Here is a 22,835-nt window from a genome sequence, read left to right on the forward strand (position 1 = left end):
TAAAATATACACATATACAATTATAATTTAGAGCAAAAAGGAAACGACAGGATTAAGGTTGAGATATTACATCACAGATAGGGCTGCACAATATATCGTAAATATATCGTTATCGCGATATCAGCATGCACAATATGCATATCGCAAAGAACAGATAAATATCGCAATGAATGGTCAGCTCAAATGTTTGCTACACATGATGCATTCTGTCAAACGAAGTATCATGTTTTTTTTAACAAATCAAATAGAGCTCTTCATTCATTTGGCCAATCGGGTGGGTTCTCATAGGTCAGAGTCCCGCCCCCCGAGGCGAACGGCACATAATTTAGATGGTTAGCAAACACCTGAGTTAGCTTTGTTCTGCTCTTTTGCTGATTCTGCTTTTCCCGGGATCCACTGATCGCCTTTTCTTGCTCATTTTCTTTTTCCCTTTCCTCACATTTTCAGCTTTGCTCATTGTTTCTTTGATTTTTGTTCCTGAGTTAAGTTTTTATTTATCGCAAGTAATATGGTCATCGCAATATTAATCATTGTTATCGAATAGCGCAGGTTTTCCTAATATCGTGCAGCCCTAATCACAGATTACAGTGGAGATGATGCAGCATAAGAAACTTCATTCAAAGGCCGATTAGGGTTTTACGTTTTGATTTAAACAACACTAGAGGAATAATTTCTACAGTGGGATAAATACTAGATGGAGGTGAGGTCACTAGTTTTATTGAGCAGATTAGCAGCAACATAAGGAGAGAACTAAACGTCATCATGACTAAAATGTGTTTTAAATGTTTTCTTTTTTTGTGTTGATCATAAACGTAAACACACAGTTCTGTTTGAGACCATCTGCTGGGAATGATTATCTAAAGATTAAGTTAAATAATTCAGCTAACTGATTGCATGTTTGATTTTTGTTGTTGAGGAAATACCAGTTGTTTTCCGCCTCTCTTTAAATATTTACCTGAAATCCACTTTCATCATCCTATCTTAATTAAGCCTTTCTCAGTTCACCAGCTTTATAAGAGGAAGCTGAGAAAGGGGCTGCTGCTGCTGCTAATGGACAAAGCCTACTCCCCACCCCACTCACTTCGGCATGCCTTGCTCAAAGGGGCTCTGGAGAAATTGAACTGCGGCTGGCGCAGAGCTCTGCAAATTGCTTTCAAGCTGTTCCTCTTGTGTTGTTCCAGTGCTTAAGCTCAAGAAAAGGATGGATTCTTTTTTGCTCTTCAACAAATTTCTCTGAAGAGTGATGGGACACACTCAGCGAGGCGGATGAGGAGCAGCAGACAGAAACACAGCCAGCTTTATTTATATTATAACTAGCAGTGTCTTTGAGTAAAGAACAAGTAAAATGATTTATTGAAATAATTTTATTTAAATAGCACTTTTAAATTTGAACATTTGAACAGACATTGCCCCAAAATGCTGCACATAGGCACTAAAAGTAAGAGCTTTAAAACTACTAAAAACGTTGACTGAATCATTACAATAAGGACACACTTCAAAAAACAGGTTCCTCTTACTTTCGTAGCCACATGAGTTCTCGGTGGATTCGGGGGAGCTAGATTAACCTTTACCGACCTTCACTAACATGTCATGTCAGTTCAGATCTAATAAACAAATGCTGTCATTAGACTTCAGAAAATATATGTTTCTTTCAAATGCCGTCATCAAGACTGTGACTCTGCTTTAGAGTTTTTTTTTAGCAGTTTCTCAGCTGTTTTACAAGCTGATGCTCTGGCTCATCCCTGCAGGATCTCGGAGAATTTCTTCTAAATGACAGATGGATCGATCGAAAGGAGAATTCAGGGAGAAAATTCTTCCGTTTCACGTAGAAGAGAGGACAGATGAAATAATGCAACTCGAGTAAAAAGTTTCAGGAGTAGAACGTGTCAGGCGGTGCTTGGAACAAGCAGGCTGTCAGTGCTAATAGACAGAGATAGAGGGAGAGGAGAAGTGAGGTATGTTCGGTCCAAACAACCTGTCACCAGCTAGAACAGCGGAGAGCTCACCACAGCTGCCTGCTCTGAGGGAAGAGGAGAAAGAACCACATCAGAGGAACAGCCTGTAAGCGGTCAGGTGGGCTGATGCAGTCTGCTTAAGGCCTGCAACAGATGGTTTAGGGACAGAGGAGGTGGTTCTTCTGAGGACGGGTCACTGAAGACCCACTAAAGTCAGAACCGCAAGTTTTTCTTTGATGTTTTTTTTTATTTCTGTTTATTTGATCATTTGATGTTTTCTCTCAGATATCCGGGGCCTGCAGGGTTTCCTGGATCAGACGTCCCGTCAGGGTGTTGACGTTGCACTGCAGAGGGTGGACCGGAACATCAGCAAAGTCTTCACCAACCTGTTCACCACCATGAGGACCGAGGAGCTGAACCGGTACCGAGACACGCTACGCAGAGCCATCCTGCTGCTCAGCCCCCAGGGGGCGCACTCCTTCATCCAGCAGGTCAGTCCTGGTTCTTCTTTATCTGTGTGTGTGTGTGTGTGTGTGTGTGTGTGTGTGTGTGTGTGTGTGTGTGTGTGTGTGTGTGTGTGTGTGTGTGTGTGTGTGTGTGTTGGTTGAGGCCAAGCAGTTGTGTTACTTAAATGTTCATCTGTGTTTGTTTGCTGCTGCAGATTCAATGATGAAGAGATGAATAAGTTAAGTGTGGATGAGTTTAATGTTCCTGCCTGTTCTGAAACTGGTGTGTGTGTGTGTGCATAAATTACACTCAGTAAAAAGTCCTTGGTGTGTTTCAGGAGTAAATCAGTGTGAACTCACAGAAAATGTTGGGAGGTGAAATGAAAACGTTTACTATGGAGATGAAGTGAGTGCATGAAGGAGAAAGCTGGGTGAAATAAGTGAGTTTACTTTATGAAAGGAGATGAATTTCCTTCCATTTAATTTCCACTATGTTACCTCAGAAGTCAGATTAGCAGCTGAAAAACTTTTCATCTAAATAAAACTCAGCATTTGTTCTAGTGGTGGTGATTGTTGAGAGTGCAGATTTTGGTCTGAATGCATTTCTGAAACCTAAACAGATGCAACAACGAAGTTTGCTGTCTTTAAGTTCTGGACATCAGAGATGTAAAATAAACCTTTAGAACGTCGTTCTTGGCTAATTATGCATTTAATTTTAAATTCTTCAGTTTTCTCAGCCACAAGTGGAAGTTCAGACTAATGCAATTAATGAGAAACATTAGGAAGTGAGCCGGCTGGTGCGGGAGGAAAGTTTGAGTCGGAGGAATTAGTGTTCATCGTGCAGAACTGAGTTTACATCAGGAACAAATGAGGATGTGTAATTAAAACACAGAGAGCAGAAAAAGAGAAGTCTGAATGCATGGGGGCGAGACAGGAGATGGAACAGGTGTGCACACCTGTGTGTGTGTGTGTGTGTGTGTGTGTGTGTGTGTGTGTGTGTGTGTGTGTGTGTGTGTGTGTGTGTGTGTGTGTGTGTGTGTGTGTGTGTGTGGTGGGGGAACCTATATGAGAGGACTTGAACTATTGAGACAAAAATGTGAATGAGCTGAGAGTTCAGGTGACCAAAGCAGGCTGATGTATTTGTTTCAATCATTAAATGAGGAACTGAAAACTTCTAGCTGGAAACACACACCGCTCTGTCTTCGCATAGTGTTGATGCTTGTAACGAAAGTTTCTGAAACAGAGTGGGAGGTTTTAGAACATAAACACAAATGGCTTGTGTGTGTGTGTGTGTGTGTGTGTGTGTGTGTGTGTGTGTGTGTGTGTGTGTGTGTGTGTGTGGTGGGGGAACCTATATGAGAGGACTTGAACTATTGAGACAAAAATGTGAATGAGCTGAGAGTTCAGGTGACCAAAGCAGGCTGATGTATTTGTTTCAATCATTAAATGAGGAACTGAAAACTTCTAGCTGGAAACACACACCGCTCTGTCTTCGCATAGTGTTGATGCTCGTAACGAAAGTTTCTGAAACAGAGTGGGAGGTTTTAGAACATAAACACAAATGGCTTGTGTGTGTGTGTGTGTGTGTGTGTGTGTGTGTGTGTGTGTGTGTGTGTGTGTGTGTGCGTGACATTCATTAGCAACAGGACATGTTGGTGTAGGAGGGTGAGATCAAACTGAATGAAAGTCTCACTTCTCAGTAACGTCATGGAAATCTGTTAAAAGCTTTTTCAACACACACACACACACACACACACACACACACACACACACACACACACACACACACACACACACACACACACACACACACACACACACACACACACACACACACAACAAAGCACACACGCTGCAGATCCTCCTGCCTGAACTTAGTTTGAACTCGTTCCAGTCATTTAAGCAGCAGGAGTTTTCAGCCCTCAGAGAAGTGAATCTCTCTGAACACTCAGATTATAATCTGTACACTGAAATTATAATGAACAATCTATTTAGGTCTTTAAAGTTCTATGATTGTCCCAGAACATCAAAACACTCCTGTTGTGGGGGCGGAGGTATCTGGAGGTCGGTTACAACTTGTTTAGGGATTAAATAACTGAGCATTTTAATTTCTGGGTCAGATTTAATGTGGGTTTTCATTAGTTTAGTGCTTCTAAAGAACTCTGTTTCATCTATTAGCAGGTGTAGTGTGGCTTTGTGCAACGCTAAACCAGTTTTCTTTCTGTAATCAGATTACGTCACACCAACAGACTCCACGACTCTTGATGGTTTATTTACACACTGCTGAAACTCTTAGATGTTTGCTAGTAGAATGTCAGCAAACAAGTGTCATGTGACCTGATGTGTGACCTTTATGAGTTTTGGAACTACAGACTGCTGTTACAGGAGCAACAAAGGGTTAAAGCTGTTCTTTCAAACAACCCAATGGACAGTTGGTGTCATACTGGTTTATCACGTAACATACCATGTGGATTTATAAAGCACGTTTAAAAACCGCTGTCCAAAGTGTTAAAAGAAAAGGTGGGCGGACCCCTGAAATAAAAGATAAAAATTCAGATAAAAGAAATGAAAATATGTAAAAGAGTTAAAAGAACATACTAGTGTAAAAACAAGGCCACAACTAAAAGGTTAGCCCATGTCAGCAGGGAAACGTCACAGAGGAAAACACTAGATGTCCTATCATAACTCAAAAGCTAAATGATAACGAAAGACCTTGAGCACCGACTTGAGCCGACATAGTGAAGGGGTCTGTCGTACACTGAGGGGGAGTGCGTTCCAGAGTTTAAGGGCAGCGAATGCAAAGGCCCGCGTATCTCATCTTTGGGATGCCCAGGAGCAGCTGGTCTGCCGATCTCAGAGTTCTGGGAAGAGTTTAAAATTTGATCAGTTCTGATAGATAGGCAGAGCTGGACCATTCAGGGCTTTAAAAACAAAAGTTAAAACCTTAAACTGGGCGCAGTATTTAACAGGCGTCTGAAGGTGTTTGTCAGACAGAAAGTAAGTCAACACAAGAGATCAGGAGTGAAGTGTGGTCAGCTACTATGTCTTCATCTGGACCCTTATGTGATGCTTGAGATCCAATCAGAACAGGTCTAGTTTTGACAGATTCCTGGAATCTCAATATTATCTTTGTGCTTTATAAGTATATGGATTGGTTCACTGAGCACAGCCATGTTGCTGTTGGATATGAGGCGATAGTGGCACAGGAAATACGTCCTCTTCTTGTAATCGGAGGGTTGAGGAATTTAGTCACGCTCAGTCTGTCACAGTTGTTTCCTTGGACATGACACTTAACCCTCACTGCTTGCTGTTGGTGCGATAGGTGATGCCAGTATGCAGCAGCCTCGCTTCCATCATTGTGCCCCAGGACAGCTGTGGCTTCAATGTAGCTCATCACCACCAGTGTGTAAATGAGCAAATGACTGATTGTGTGCCTTGGGTGGATGTTGTAGAACCGCAGAAGGCACAATACAATGACGGGCCATTTTTGCATTTACTATACCTGTGAAACCAGGTGTGCAGCCTTTAGAGGATATTATTGTTTGGTTTTCCAGTGTCTGTTTCAATTAGAAGAACCTTGTTTTCATTAAACGTGGAAAAAACAACGTTGTTGTTTAGAGATGACATCTGCAGTGTCTGCTGCCACCTGTAGGGGTGATACTTTATAGGAAATCTTTACAGGTCACATCTGAGTGTACAAAACAACACATTTGGTGGAAAACAGACCTTCAGACAAGACTGTTCCCACTTTGGAGCTAAGCAATAAGAGCAACATTCCACTGTTAGACAATCATGAAAACATGGGAATGTTACCAAAAGTAAAAAAAAAAAAAGTTTTCTTGTTTCATTCAGGATCAACATTTAGTCCAGGGCTTGGGCTGAAACTGTTCTTCAGGTTAAGGTGTTTAGAACGTGTTTCATTGTTCTATGGCGCCCCCATGAGGACAGATGGCCCATTATTCTCCCAGGAATCGTGTCGTTTTGTTGCACACAGCAGTGTTTTGGTTCTGATTCTGATAAAAACCTCGCAGGGCCGACGGTGAGACGTTCAGAGTGCTCCTCCTGTTTCTCTCTGTTAGCGCCTCGGCATGAATCACAATCAGCTTTCACTGTGAATCTTTATTGACTGTGTGTGAAGCCAGGCAGGGAAATTAACACACACACACACACACACACACACACACACACACACACACACACACACACACACACACACACACACACACACACACACACACACACACACACACACACACACACACTCTGTTTGTTGCGTGTTGGTGAGAATATTTGTCATCGGTTGCTGATCTCAGACTCTTCTATTTGTTTCCTCATTGTCTCAGCTACATTTCCTCTTTTCCTCTACTGTGTTTCGCTCTCCTTCCTCCTCTTTTGTCCTTGAGTCATAATAACAATAACCCTCATGAGAGGATGAAGTTTGGAAGGGGAGGAGGTGTGAAGCTCTTTGTCTGCAGGAAGAACTTTGACTGACAGGAACCCGTTACGCTGCTGAGCAGGGATGATTGACACACGTGTGTGTGTGTGTGTGTGTGTGTGTGTGTGTGTGTGTGTGTGTGTGTGTGTGTGTGTGTGTGTGTGTGTACTTTACACCACCGCAGGGTAAATACCTTCTAACAGCAAATAAAAATGACCCCAATGAACAAACTCAGACACTTTCTCTCCTTGTGTCTCTGCTCCACTAAAGCGTGCAGAAACCTTGTTCATGTGCTCATTTAAAGGCACATTTCATCTTTATCAACTTAATCTTCATCTTTATCACTTAAACTGTGTGACACATCCTGTTCAGAATTTTGACAACTAAAATGAAAGAAACCGAGATTATTGTTGACTTTATTCAAATACTGCTGAGGACTTTTGGTAAATTCTGCATCATTGGTCCGGTTTAACTGGAGACCTGCTGGGAGAGCAGTGCATGCCCAACCTTCACTAAAACATTGATAGTGGAGAATAGTTAAAGACAAAAACGTGGAAACAAACGCAAATGTTCACTTGTAAACCCACAGAATTGGCTCATGAAAAACTTTGGAGTCAGGTTTTGTATCTGAAATGATTCCGTATTCCATAACTTAAACAATTTGGTCTCCAACTCCTCATAAATCTGGCTTAAAGTTTAGTTGTGTATAAGGATGTAAACGCCGACTACGTAGGTTTAGTCATGATTGACTTGCTCGGTCTGAACTAACAGCAGGTTTGTTTAGTGTAAGACTGGAGGAGGGCACAGAGATGATGAGTAAAATCAGTTTCATCACAACCTGTTGTGAATGGAGAGCTTTTGCGTGATGGCAAGTTGTGTCAATTACGTTTTTGATTAATAAAAATAAAAAGCAATTATCTGACATCTTCTATTTATCAATGAAAACAAATCAATATGAAATAATTGTGATGCATCGTGATATTGAATGGAATTGTTGACCTAATATCGTAATCGAATCGAATCGGGAGACAAGTGAAGATTCACACCTCTACAAACCAGATATGGTATTAATAACATTAAACTAAATCAGAAGAATTTCAAGCATAATTTGTAAACATAACAAAATACAAACTTGATTCCTTTATTAAAGTCACTTATTAAATTCAGTGGGAAAATCGCCAGTCTGTGGCTAACTTAAAGCCTGTTTTTGCTTCACTAAAACTCTGTGATGAAACTGATTTTACTCATCATCTCTGTGCCCTCCTCCAGTCTTACACTAAACAACCCTGCTGTTAGTTCAGACCAAGCAAGTCAATCATGACTAAACCTACGTAGTCGGCATTTACATCCTTATACACAACTAAACTTTAAGCCAGATTTTTGAGGAGTTGGAGACCAAATTGTTTAAGTTATGGCACAGGTTAGGACAAAACATTTTAAACATTTAAGAAGATTTAACAAAGTAAAACAATCTGTTTCCTCATTCAACACCACACCTCAGGCTGAGAAAGCTTTGGAAAAACTCACAAAATCTAAAAAAGTACTGAAAACCTACATGACACATAATGTAATAATAAAATACATAATGGGTTCATATATGAGTGTTTAATGTCTCTGAGCAGCTTCAGAGTCAAATATTTATGCTACAGTTCCAGGGTGTCAGAAATAACACCAAATGAAATGTTTGACTTAGTTTGTTATTTTATTTGAACCCAGTGGTTCATTTCTGAAATGTTGGAGAATGAATCAAGTTCATTCTCATAATCACTGACCCTGCACCCTCCCCAAGACCGGATCTCCCGTCATCACAACACTCGGTCTGACTGAGCGCTTCGAGGAGAAATAATAATTAAATTATAAAAATAATAATGCGTGTTTGGAGCATCGGTTTGGAGGAAGGTCCTCCAATCCTCTCTCTTGTGTGAGCAGACATTCTCTCTCTCTCTCTCTCTCTCTCTCTCTCTCTCTCTCTCTCTCTCTCTCTCTCTCTCTCTCTCTCTCTCTCTCTCTCTCTCTCTCTCTCTCTCTCTCTCTCTCTCTCTCTCTCTCTCTCAGTTGCTGTCCAAGTGAGCGGAGCGCGCTGCGTGACAACCCGCTCAATTAACTTAAATCAAGGCCCAAATCCGACAGAACCGGTCAGGCTGATTTGGTTCCGGTTCGGTCTCAGGTTACAACTCCAGCTCTCAGCCCTGTAGTACCACATTAAGGCGGAACAATACTTGGTAAATGTGGAGCACACTCACTCCGACAGCTTTGGATGCTGCGCTGGTGCCGCCGTTAAAAAAGAAAACTACATTCCACTATCATCGATTATGGCGTACTCTTCTACGATGCAGAATCGTTTATGTCCGCATCCCGATGCATCGATTATTTTACTATTTTCCTCAGCTCTACTGGTTTGATCTGTTTAATTCTATTTGAACCAATATTTCATATAATTAAAAAAAATCATCTTGCTTGTCATGGTGATCCTAAGTCTGGACCATGGGTCTCCTACGGTTAAAAAAAATAAAAGAGCTGATGAAAGTTATTTTCTGATCCCATTTATGTGCCATGGATGTCACATGTGATGTCACTGAAACACATTTTGATGCCAAGAAGGTGCTTATTTTCAACAGGCAGCAAACGTTATTTTAGGTTTTGTGTGAAAAGACGAAACGGACTACTAACGCTTGTCTCGCCAAAAAGTCGTCACCAAACCAGATGTGAAGAAGAAGAGAGGATTAGCTTAGCGAGCATCGTATTCTTCTTCCAGGACGACAGAAGGGTCAATAAACATGGAGAAAACCAGTCGAAATGTGGCCAGGTGGTAAGTGGCAGCTACACTGGGGGAGAAGAGGTTCTGCTGCAACGTCATATATGCGACATTTGATTTGTAGTGGTTTAAAAAACCTTTACAAGCTGAATCTCAAATTATGCGACAGACAGTCTAAAGACACATCATAATTTTCATTTAAGTTAAAGTACAACATATGTGTGATTCAGACCATAAGGTGGCGGGGATTAGAAAATAGCTCTTTTAGCCCCATTCACATATGTTCATTCATTTCATTCGTGGCCCACGAGCTGACTGGAGAGGAGACTTGGGCTCCCTATAGACCAACTAGAAAAGCAAGCCTTGCTTCAGTTTTTATCAAATTAATTGGATGAATTGAGTTTTTCTTTAGAGCAGCAGATTGTTTATAGAATCCTACTTTTAAAAATTTGGCTCAATGAAACATTTCAGCATTAGTTTGACCTTTAGAGTTCGTTTGTAGGAAATGGGTTGATGGTTTCTGAGGATGAATTAGCTCTAGACATGATTTGGATGTAAATGTCAGCTCATCCGTTGCGTCTGTGATTTCTTTGATTCAAGAACCGATACAGGCGCGTTCCCATGTGGCAGCTTTGCAGCGTGTGCCTTAATCATCGTTAATCACCCTCGGATCTGGTTTCTATTGAGTTTTTCTCCTGGTGGCCTGGAAGAACAATGGATCTGCTAATTCAATGTGAAGAAACGATGAAGAACACAGGAAGAGAAACAAACCAGGACAAGGGGCTTAAGACATTTCAGTATCAATCAAAGATTACCCAAGAAAATATTAAATACAGTTTGAAATGACTTATTGTATTAAGGAAAATAAAAGTTAACCAACCCAGCTTGGCTGTGGTGACTGGTAATAAGTCTTTAACATTAGCCACGTTTACATTTGCACAAATAATCAGATTGAACGCCCAATCAGATAAAAAAGTCTGCATGTAAACATGTTAGTCGGAACATTCTGGTCCGATCGGAATGAATTTTTTATTCGATTGAGAGAGGTGGATTGTACGATGGTCATTCCGATTGACGTGCATGTACACAGCCCTTCAGATTGTTGGAGTTAAATAATGCTCACTGCGCATGTGTGCAACAGCCAGCGAGCTTTCCCGCTGTCATTTGGACTATGTGACTTAAATGAATGATGGCCTAATTAACGAGCACCTCCCTTATTTAATATTTTCAACTATGAAACGCAGTTATTCAGTAAAGAAAGTGTAACTTTTATGAGCAAAATCAAAACATTAAATTGATTAAGTGAATCAGTAAAGCAGGAAGAAAAGGTTTTTTAAATTTTTCATTTACCGTAGTTCATTTGTTCACATTTTTTTTCCCCGGGAAAGACAACTCTGCGCATGCTCAACCTATTTAATCTGACTGAATACTTGGTGCATATAAACTCACAGCATGATCGAATCATTTCGGTTGGTGTCCATGTAAACAGAGAATCGGGATTTCCAATCAACCAAAATTTGAATCGGATTTGGGAAATTTGGCGTTTGTAAACATGACTAGTGTTATGGGTGAGTTTTGTCACTCTTTTTTTCACAATTGTTTATATTTAGCCACATTTGTAGGTTTCTTTGATGAGTAACCTGTTTAATTTCATCACCTTTAAAAATAAATGTATTTTCTCAGATTATCTTTGTTTGAAATGTCTTTAACTATCAGAAACATTGAAGTGAAGAATTATGTGAAAGAGACGTACATTTTCCCAGCTCTGTAACAGCAGCTGCGGGTTTCGATCACATTAATATGTAGCTAAATAAACCTAAAACAATGTTTTCATCATCTTTTGTTTGTCAGAACATCGATGGATCAACAGTGATTTAAAAAATAAAACATTGTGTACACACTAAAATCAGTTGTGGCTGCTGTGAGATTTAACCATGTGTGCATTAAGCAACACATGAAACTGAAAATTAGCAAATGATTTAGAGATCAAAAGTAAATTTATATTGCTCTACCACATGTCTGTACTCTAGTAATCTCACCTGGATGTACAGTAGTAACAAATCAAATTCTCAATCTTATTGTGTTGGATTAAAAACCCAAATTCTGCACAAAGACAAATGAAAGAGATTATAAACAAAATGGTGAATGTTTGGAATCAAACTGGACATGGAGTCTGTTTATTCCAACCATTTGGTTAAATTGAAGCTTCGGTGTTGGGCTTAAAGGTGATTATATCATGTTCTGTATGTGCACTTTCTTTCCCAGAGTCATAAAGCAGTGAATCAGGACCTTAAACTCCTTTAGAACAAGACAGAGGGCAGAATGTGAGACGTTGTCCTCCCCCGTGCAAGGCTGTAATTGATCTCACCTCTCTGCTATAATTAGAGCTCTTAGTGTAAATGTTCTGGGCACTAGCTAATTACCTGGAAGGAGGTGGAGATGGAAAACACTTGACGAACATTAACACTGATTGGAGATCAGCGCTCGAGATGTCACCTTTGGCTGCTCAGGTCGATGCTCTCAGACACAAACAGGTCTTGGAGCTGAAGCTTTTATGTTTTATGTTCAGTTTTATATAAATTGGCTCCCAGCTGATGGTCGTGGAGTCATTCAGCTCCATGGAGCTGCTGCACCCACCTGACCAGCCTGTGGTTCTGATCCGGCTGCCTTTCTGAAAGCATTCCGGTGATCACCTGCCTCCCTGGCAGCATTATGAAGTGGATGAGAGATGGATGGAGATGAGCTGACATGTCGTTTGTCACTGAGGGAGAGGTGTGTGTGTGTGTGTGTGTGTGTGTGTGTGTGTGTGTGTGTGTGTGTGTGTGTGTGTGTGTGTGTGTGTGTGTGTTTGTCTGGGTGGGGGGGCTGGCTGATAAAGCAGCAGTCTGACAGAGCTAACCTGACACCAGAGCAGAGAGCCGAGGAAACACATGGTAACACTGGGGCATTGACGCACAGCAGAAATATCAAATCATCTTTCAGTACACCAACTGTAAGCTCACCTGAACAGCAAGCCGACACCCAAAGAGCAGGGCCACTCGAGACCGCTCAACTATCTCCAACTTCTACATCTTTCCCATAAAGGCTTCAGTTTTGTTGTTCTGTTGTCTCTTCTCAGCGACTTAATGAATACTGGCTGGCTCTTGGTTTGAACTTGGAATCATCGCTGAGCACTTATTCATCCTTTCTGCAGACTGTTCATTCTAATGAAAAAGCAACACACCTTCAAGAAAATATTTAAAATAAATGATCATGTGGACCTAAAGCCTGATGTGATCTATCAGAACCTCTAGGACCTTTGGATAACGAGACTCTGTGGAAAACGCCTCCCTCCCTCCTCTCTTCTTTCTGTTCATCTCTTCTGTTTTCTTCATATTTTCCTACAGAAAGCTTCTGTCATCCATCTCTGTCTTTCTTTCTCTCTTGTTTTTTTTCCACCTCATCCGCCCACTTTGTGCCTCTCTGTGTTCCACTCACTCTGCCTGTTGCCCACTCCACCTCTCCTCTCACTGCACTCGCTTTCCTTTGTCATAATCCATCTGTCATGTTGCTCAGGAGAGCACAGTAATGTTCTCTGCTCTTGCATCCATCTGAAGCAGACAGAGGCTGGATGATGCTATCCACATCCAGAGCTGCAACAATCAAAACCTCTGGAAAAGATTTCATCCCATAAATCAAACCAGGTTCTAAAAGGAACTCTGGCTATGAGGACGTGTATGCCCTAATAAGCCACAAGTTTTCTCTTGTACCAAAATATGTTGTTAGAAACACACAAAACATTACTGTTTATTTATAAATCTATAATATTTAGTACATGTTTTGTCATAAGTAGGATGCCATGTTTTCCAAACGCAATGCACTCTGGGGACAATGACGTATATTGGTTGCACTTGGAAGAATAGCTATTGACGCTAGTGTTTTTTTAGGCGCTCACCGTATCAATAATTAAGTAAAATGCTGCTTTTGGATGTAATTTCCAGTCAGAGGGCAACAAGGGGAGTGATGTGAGTTTACACAGCTTTCCAACTGGCAAGAAGAGGAGAAAGCAGTGGGAAGATGCCTGTGGATGGACACAACTTCCCAAAGATTCGTGGCTGTGTTCCCGACATTTTTCTCCTGTTGCGTTAGAGGCTTATAGTCACCATTCGTCACGGATGAAGCTGAACATTCACCTCTCCCATCAGTAAAACAAGTAGTAAGTGTAGCAATACAGTGTTCTCCAAATATATAATATGTGCAAAAAGGATTAAAGTCGTTGCACTGAATACCCTAATCATCTATAAAGCACATGACAGCTCTGGATGCTAAAATTCTCCAAAACCGTTCATAATTGAATACGTTTCATCACACGATAGCTTACCGTTAACTTCTGCTGACAAAAATGTGAGCTCTTGACAACAAACACTCTCCCTCTCTGTTACCATGGAGACACATTTGCCACACACGCACAATCGGTTTTGTCCTGCCCTCGCTCCATCCCGCCCTTCTTGCTCTTCATTTTGATCGTTTTGTGAAACATCGTCAGTGATGTCCTCATTAATGTTTCACTCTGGTTCAAATTGAAAATGCTGAACAGATGACATGTCACGCTGAACAGTCAATACAGGGTCACAAAGCCGGCCGGGGCAACCGAGGTACAACCATATGACGTCACTACAGAGTGCATTGTGACGCTAACGACAATGGCGACCTACGACTTAAACTATTTTTACAAATTTTATAAAAATGAAGACATTAAGGTTTTTTATACCACTTTATTATAACTGATAATAACATTTATCTTTTAAGAACCACAAAGTTTTGTAACCTGGGTTCCTTTTAATAATCAGATCAACAATCAAGGGACCAGTTGCTGTTGGATTAAGAGACATTTTTTGTTGTATTTTTTCAATTTTTAACTCTCTGCCATTATTCTCTCTTACCTGAATTATTCGTGATGGATTAGATCTTTTATTCATTCTCAGAGATACAAAAAAATCTAATCAAAAACCAGACTTAAAGGCCTGGTTGAAAGGCTCAATGTCTTGGCAACGTTTTCGATGTAATCTGACCTGAAAAAGTCAGAAAGGATTTATCAGATTTCACCGTCTAACAGAACCTTTTAGATTTTAGGAAGCTGTAGATGTCTGGCTCCTGAAACAGAATAGTTTTGGAATTTATTTGATCATTAAAAATGTTCAGCTTTACTGAGGTGAAATCAGTTCTGGTCAGGTGGATGAAAATAGAAACTTGAGAAATAAATGTGGACGGTGAACGAATCCAATAAACATGTTACCATTACTGATGAATGTTTGATACTCATCCAACATCACTATTTCCTCACTTTCTCAAGTTTAAACCCGTTTTGATTTTCTTTAGCAGGAAGTCTGGATAATAAGCTGTTCTAATGAAATCTGAGTCATGAAGTTCTAACACAGCACTCCATTTTCACTTCCTGACACAAAACATGACATGTTTGTTTACAGTCAGCTGCAGCTTGTTTCTCTCTAATTACTTGGTCTTCATGTGTCAGACGATTTTTGTTTTTTTTTAATAACTTTTAACAAGACATATGATTAATGTAGATGTTTTTTGGAGGGTGGAAGTGGTTAATAGAGGTTTTTATTTTGTTAACAGCAAACAAACAGGAGAAGAATACAGCTACTTTGATTTTCAGCAGTCAGACTTGTGTAGATCTGAAGCTGTTTGGATGAATTCAGACCCAGGAAACTCAAATGTCTGATGTGGTTGCAGTTACATGGATACTAAACTGAAAATATAAATACACCATCAACAATATATGTATGTGTATATATATTGTGTATATATATATATATATATATATATATATATATATATATATGTGTGTGTGTGTGTGTGTCTGTGTGTGTGTGTGTGTGTGTGTGTGTTACGCCCCCTCTCTGCAGGTCTAGGATGATGAGGGGACTAACAAAAGAAAATAGGTGTAGGTGTGTAGGAGTGGATAAATGATGAGGAGGTTTGAGTAAAAAACAAAAGGATTTATTAACAGAAAGTGTCCGTGGGTAAACGGCATAAATAAGGCTTACTAATAATAATAATAATTAGGGAAACTAAAAACATAAGCAGTCTAACTGCTTATGAAAAGGCTTTCTGCCAAACTTAAATGACAACCACCTAAACGAAAAATATCCCCGGCTCAAAAGTCCTATGGGGATAAAAAGAAAACCACCACTATCAGAAACTGACGTTCAGACAGCTCAATCCTTCTAAAGAGGATAATTAAGTCAAACTCATCTAGCAAACACCCCAAAATGGCTTTACCATTAGCAAGGCGTGTGAAAACACGCTCAGAAGGAACCCAGGCTAATCCTGGATCCTTCGTAGAACACCCTAAACGAATAATGAGCGAGGGAGAATCTCAGGCTACTCCTGGATCTCTAGCAACGACCTTAAGCCCAAATGGGAATGGTGTAAACAGCCTTAAACCTGACTGGTAACGGCAGCAAAAACGTGTCCGTGAGCTAAGGAGAATATCCGGCTAATCCAGGATCTCCTCGACGTCTGCTGCGTTCCTCCTTTTAAGCCTGTTGGCCGCTTGATAGCTGCTGTCTCTGCCGGCGTGCCTCTCTCCAAGGTCCTGAAAGGGCGCTGGAAGGTGTGAGCAGGCCGCTCCTGGTGCTGTCCCTGGTGCTGAATCCTTTGCAGCGGGGACAAAAGGCTCAGGTTGGGACGGACCGAGGGGACGAGGGTCGTCACAATATGTGTATATATATATATATATATATATATATATATATATATATATATATATATATATATATATATATGTATATATATATATATATATATATATATATATATATATACTGTAGCTGACTTCAGTGAATCTCTAATAAATGAAGGAGAGGATGAGAGGTGATATCCTGAGAGGGAGATGAGTCAGTCGGGTCAGGATGGATCTGCTGCTGTCATCAGGTTTCATCCTGTGAGCTGGATCTACATCTCAGCAGGCTGCTTGTGCTGCTGCTCTCTGCCAACTTACAGTAAAAGCCTGACGTGTTCAGAAAGCACTCGGATTGATGAAAATAATAATAAAACCTCGCTGTGCAGTTGAGTGGAATCAACCAATTTACAAATATTAAAAATATATATTAAAACTCACGATGAATGTTCCTGAAGAAACTGCAGAACTTCCAACTTTGTTGAGTTTTTTCTTCAAATGTTTTAAATATTTTAAACTCTTGATCTGTTTTCATAAACCCTGTTGCAGAAATGACCAGCATGTCCAACCACCGAGCAGAAAAAAAATGCATTCATGTTTTTGTTTAACAAGAATGTTAAAGGTGTAAGCCACTCAATGGAAGACTATAAACATAAGTAGTTGTGTACACAATAGATCAGTTGTTTCTTTGTTTTTTTTTTCCTTGAAGCAGCTGAACTCAGGATTTAAAATGATAATAAAATACCTTTTAAACCCTTTTATGTTGATTATTGTTGCTCTGTCCCTTCTAGGGTTGGGAATTGAAAACTGGTTCTTGTTGAGAACCGGATCCCATTGGATTAACTCCTAGGAATCATTTGCCACTTTTGTAAACGATTCCCCTTATCAATTCCTATCGGCACAAATGACGTTACTGTGCACGTAGCGCAGCTTACGGAAGCAGGAAACATGGCATCTAAGCAGCACACACGCTTGAAAGTGTGGATATATTTTACAAGAAAGCATGACAACAGGGTAACTTGCAATAATTGCAAAGCAGATATTTCATCAAAGGAGGAAGCTTCACGAATATAGAAAAACAAAATACACAATAACTTAAAGTGATTTATGTGTTTTGACCCGCTCCGGACTAGTACATATCAACCATCGACATACATGTATGGACAATGGGTTTCCATAGGCTCCAATAATAAGTTTTTGTACTAAAATGGGAGGTGGCCACCACCGCCATTTTGACCGTGTCACAGGTTCCGTCAAGCCCAGACAATTCCATAAAAGGGAGGAGAGGTGGAGCTGAGGGTGGGGCTGTAAGGCTGGGATCAACTGATGACACCCGGTCGAACTAGCTACAAGCTAACCTGAAGCTAACCCAAAGCTAACGCGGAGGAGGGAGCTAAGCTAACGGAGGTAGCAACCTAGCTACAACCGGAGTTAACTGTGCACAACACCAGAGCTTCTGAGTCAGAGATACGCCAGGCTGACCGCTGGGTAGAACCGGGTGGAACACAGAGGTCTCAGAGACCTCCACAAGCCAGCAGCCACACAGCAGACAAGCGCCGCTGCGATCTGAGATGTGCAGAGCTGCCGCTGGGGAGAACCGGGTGGAAAGGATTCCATCCCAGAGCTCCACAAGCCGGCAGCCCGTGCAGCACACAGAAGCCGCGATCAGACAGAGATGCGCGGAGCTGCGGGGAGGTGAGAACGGGTGGAAAACATCGGTCTCCCGAGAGCTCCACAAGCCGATAGTCGGAACCCAGCTCCACCAACATGTTATATTTCAACCCATTTTCTAAAGTGCAGCATTATGTTAAATGCACTGGGTTTTACCCTATTACATTTAAATATCATGGTTGAACAGTACATGTTAAAATCTAAGCTCAGCTCGGCAGTGACCTAAAATACATAAATATAATTTTACTTACCGAAAAAAATGAAGTGGAGACTCCTTGGATGCTCTATTAGTGCAATTAATGCCACAGCAAGTCATTTTGTCCAACAATTGCACAAATAATATCCAAAAAAGAATACACAAACACAGAGACTCAAAATCCCCGAACAGTTTCCAGGCCAGACCGAGGCTCTACTGAGGCCTTTCCACGGAGGTAGCTCTGTGGTCACATGGGTCTGAGGCGGTGGTCACGTGGGTCGGATGCTCATTAATTATACAGAATTTTAGGCTTTTAATACACTTAAACAGAAGAGTGAGAGAAAAAAATTCACCCCCCTCAGAGTTGTCATGAGTGTAAACTAGATAATTTAAACCAAAAACATGTTTTGGTACCAGGCTGTAAACATGTTTATTTCTGCTGTGAAATTGGTATTTTTAACATGGGAATCAATGAGGATTTGCTCGCTTCTGACACCAGCCCCCAGCGGATGAGGGTGGAACTGAAATTTGTGGTACTTCCGGGTTGAGACCAATTTTAGAGCTGCATTGTGGGGGCTTGATAGCAACACATCAAGTCATCTCTTGTTAAAACTGCAGGTAACTAATCAACTAACACAGTTTTTCATGTTAGCATCATTTACCTTATATACACACCTCCACACTGGCAGACTCCAGAGACAAAGGTCTGACCTGTGGTGAGATTTGTTCCAATCTACCAAAGCTGCAGCAACACTGCACCGAACAAGAGGATGACTGCCTTCACAGGGAGCATGAAGGAGAACATTTGGAAAGATATTTCCATCTGATACAGGTACAACTGATTATTTATCATAAAGAAACTGACAGCTATACTGCAGGAGCCATGCACAGTCCTTTTTTTCCCACCTGTTTAACTATTCTGGAATTGACAATCGACAATGCCATTGATATTGATTAATTAAAATTAAAATGTTTTACGTCAAAGGATTTATACTGTTTTCTGTCAACTAAGAAATTAGCCTAGAAGTCTTCATTCTTTAAGTGTTTGAAAAGTTATCAGCCACTGGTTTGGTATGAAACTTTGAATTATTTATGTCGTTAGTCAGATAAAAAAACTGTAAATCAGTAGCATCTGATATCAGAAATAAGTGAAAAATCTGCACGATTTAAAGCTTTTTTTTATCTGAATACAAACATGATCATAATATTAATAAATATTGAATTCATTTTATGTTGCATGCAGAGTCTCGTTTAAGTAAGTTTTATTTCTATAGCACTCATCACAGACAGAATGGTGGTAGGTTAAAGTGGTCTGTTGCAGATTGAGATATTTTGACCCATCTAATGAAGGTAAAATTAAAATGAAAAATAAACATCAACTCATTCACGGCCAGCCAGTTCCTGTTCAGAAAAACTCTTCGCTGCCAGCATTGTTTATCATTTTTACTGTTTTTTAAAGAGACACAGAACATTGCGCTCGATGATGATGTCGATGCCAAAACTAACAAAACAAAGAGTAGACTCAACTCTAACATCAGGAAGAATCTGCGTGTTTCGAGCGTTATCTGTTCTTTCATAATCCGTTGTCGAATTGGGATCGGCAGAAGCTTTTCCGGTTCACTCCTCACTTTTTTTACAGCAGCAGCCCAAAACAATCTCCTAACACATGGATTTTCTGTTTCCTGATCACGTGATATGTGACGTATGTGGATGAAGATCGGCTTTAGAGCTGAGATGTTTGTTCTCACAGAGCGGGGGCTCGTTCTGACGCCCACACAGTAAAAAAAATGCAAATGATGATTTTAGTCGTAATTGGCAGGGAATGAGTTAATTTGATGTTATTCCTAAGCAGGTCATTTTTAAGGATGTTCATTCTAGTGTGATAAAGGTAATATTAGTCATTAGATAACAGCTCAACTTTGCCGCCTGCTGATGTAAATGAGTAATTTCTTTCTTCTTAAAACATCTGGATTTTTGAGTTTACATGATCAGAAAACACTTTTAACATTTTCAAGGTAAAACAAAATATTCCTTCAAAATCTGCTGCTCTGGACATCTCTCAGAGCTCTTGCTTAGTTGAGTTTCAGTGTAACCTGGTGGAGAGACACAAATGCAGCTTGTAAGTAACGTTTGCGTTTGCACAGTGGGTATATAAATCAAAACTATCTAGATATTAAAGCACAGATAAGTTCTTCACAAACGTTTTCAGCTTACCTTTAATCATCCAAAACGACCTGAGATGTTTTTATTCCTCCTCCTTTTACTCCGTTTCTCCACTGGTGCTCCTAAAAAACTCATGGTAAAAAAAGAAAAGAAAAGACTCAAAGATGTGTTTGTTTCTCTGACATCAGGTCTGGTTCAGCTCCAACAGGCCAGATCCAAACTGGTCTTCCTCTCCGTCTGGAGTTGATTTTTACTCCTATTGATCCAGCTCAGACCCACTCCTGTTAATTTCTCACAACGCTGCCTCTCAGAACTCCTTTGGACTTTAGTTTCTCTCCTGATTCTTATAACAAGCCTCTCATTCAGTTTTCTACATACATTTCTCTGATTGTTACAAATTGTTCTGAATCTTCTTCGTCTGAGATTGATGTTTGTGTTGGTCGATAAGAACCCGCTCAGTTGTTCCTTGCTTGATCTGGGTCCTCCTCTTCCTCATCCCCCACGTCTTTGTTGTAAATTTCAAAAGGATAAAGAATGGCCAGAAACAGAAGCCACTCCTCCCTCTGAATCAGGTTTATTTAATATTTACCACCTTTATGGTTGTGCTTTAATGCAGCACAGCTGAAAATCACTGATTTTATTTGTAGTTCTTTACTCCACAGATCTGTTCTTTCTTTGTTTCCATTTTTGAAGTATCTGATGTTTAACCAACACATTCTCGCACCCAGTGTTGAAAAATTACGATGCGTTTGTTTCCGACGCGTTGGTGAGATCGTCGTTTTTCCGACTGCCGCAGTAAAAGGGAGATTTCACAGAATTGTGACCTTTACCTTCTTGCTCCTCTTACCCCCATCCTAAACCTTCTTGTGCATGCAAAACTTTGTTTCTAGTTGTAACGTCCCTCTCCAACACGGTTAACGGGAAGTTAAGAATTAGATACTGGGCTAAGGTTAGGATGGGGGTAAGAGAAAGGTTAAAAATCAAGAGGTTAGAGGTAGTGATGCACCGGTATGAAATTTTAGGGCCGATACCGATATCCGACATTAAGATCACTGTTGTGGCCGATAACCAATATTTGCCGATATCGATATACTGACATCAATACTTCTAAAATCAGCAGATTTTGTGTAGAATTAAATTATTAAAGCTGAATTTACTTTATTATGTACATACAACACACATATTTACGCTTCTGAGATGATTACAATCACTGTCACAGGACTAAACAATTACACATCACCCCCTCACCATCTGAAACAGGAAAATAAATGGAGACAAGATGGAAAAAATATTGGTTGATAATATCGGCCCGGTTTTATTTATCAAACGATACCAATATGTTAAAAAAAATTACTAACATTGTCCGATACCGATATTGATGCAGATAGATTGTCTATCCCTAGTTAGAGGTGTAGCGATAAATATATATTTGTATGTATGTTAGATGTATATCTATATTTCAAATGTGGTGTAGACTTAGCTTTTTTAGTTGTTTATAATCTTATATTAATCAATCAGGGCACCACCAGTTTTATGGAACTGGACCATTGGATTTAATACCTATATCTTCTCAATGTGATCAGTCTCAAAGTTATCACCACAAATTAATCTAAAGGATGAATTATTGCCAGAATGCGTCGACTATTCTCGAGATCGCTAGAAATGATCAAGTGTTATTCTAGTTCTGTGAGTTTATTACAAACATCAGTTAATACATTTAACAAATGGATCAAACAATTTATAGTTTCATGAATGGAATTAAGAAAACGGTTAAACCCAAAGCTTTATGGCAGTGATATGAAATAACTGATCTGTAATAAAAGTGGAAATTTGGTGACACACAAGATTATAGTAGAATGGGGAATCATGTCTAAAGGGGAACAAAGTGAATGTTCATGTGAGTTTATGTGAAGTGTGTGTGTGTGTGTGTGTGTGTGTGTGTGTGTGTGTGTGTGTTTGTGTGTGTGTGTTAGTATGGGTGCAGGAGGGGTGTGTTCATGTGTGTGTGTGTGTGTGTGTGTGTGTGTGTGTGTGTGTGTGTGTGTGTGTGTGTGTGTATGTGTGTGTTAGTATGGGTGCAGGAGGGTGTGTGTTCGTGTGTGTGTGTGTGTGTGTGTGTGTATATGCAAATGAGAGTTGGTGGCAGCAGAGAAAGGAGGATAAATCTTGTGATTTAACGTGAATTTGGATCGAAATAAAACGCCATAAAATTTTATAATCTGAATTCACTAATCGGGCTTAGCATAAAAAGTCAGCCAAATTAAATAATGCACAGACCTTTCTCCTCATCGCCAGAGGGTGGCCAAAGGGCTGAGGCAGCCTTGGAGTCCTTACTCATGTGAAGAGGCTTCTGGGACTGTAGGATTCTGGCCCCCGGGTCAGTCAACGGTTGTCTGTGTAGGTGAGGATAATGCATTTCTCTACAGTGGCTTGACTTTAGGTTCCTTCACTTCAGCTGCACCCAAACGTTCAATTCAGAGCGCGGGTCCAAATGATCAAAAACGATGCGGGATCGAAAACTGCTCCAAATTA

The 22,835-nt window shown here is 40.4% G+C and overlaps 1 protein-coding gene across 4 annotated transcripts in view; it reads left to right on the forward strand.

Annotated features, from left to right (window-relative positions):
- grid1b (glutamate receptor, ionotropic, delta 1b) overlaps positions 1–22,835 on the forward strand; it is a 716,034-nt gene that overhangs the window by 522,164 nt on the left and 171,035 nt on the right. For all 4 annotated transcript variants that reach the window (XM_070545805.1, XM_070545804.1, XM_070545806.1 and 1 more), the window contains one exon: positions 2,241–2,446. In XM_070545805.1, the coding sequence (XP_070401906.1) occupies positions 2,241–2,446 (206 nt within the window). The remainder of the gene's footprint in view (positions 1–2,240; positions 2,447–22,835) is intronic.

Source organism: Nothobranchius furzeri, chromosome 16 (assembly GCF_043380555.1).
Source record: "Nothobranchius furzeri strain GRZ-AD chromosome 16, NfurGRZ-RIMD1, whole genome shotgun sequence".
Taxonomy (NCBI): Eukaryota; Metazoa; Chordata; class Actinopteri; order Cyprinodontiformes; family Nothobranchiidae; genus Nothobranchius; species Nothobranchius furzeri.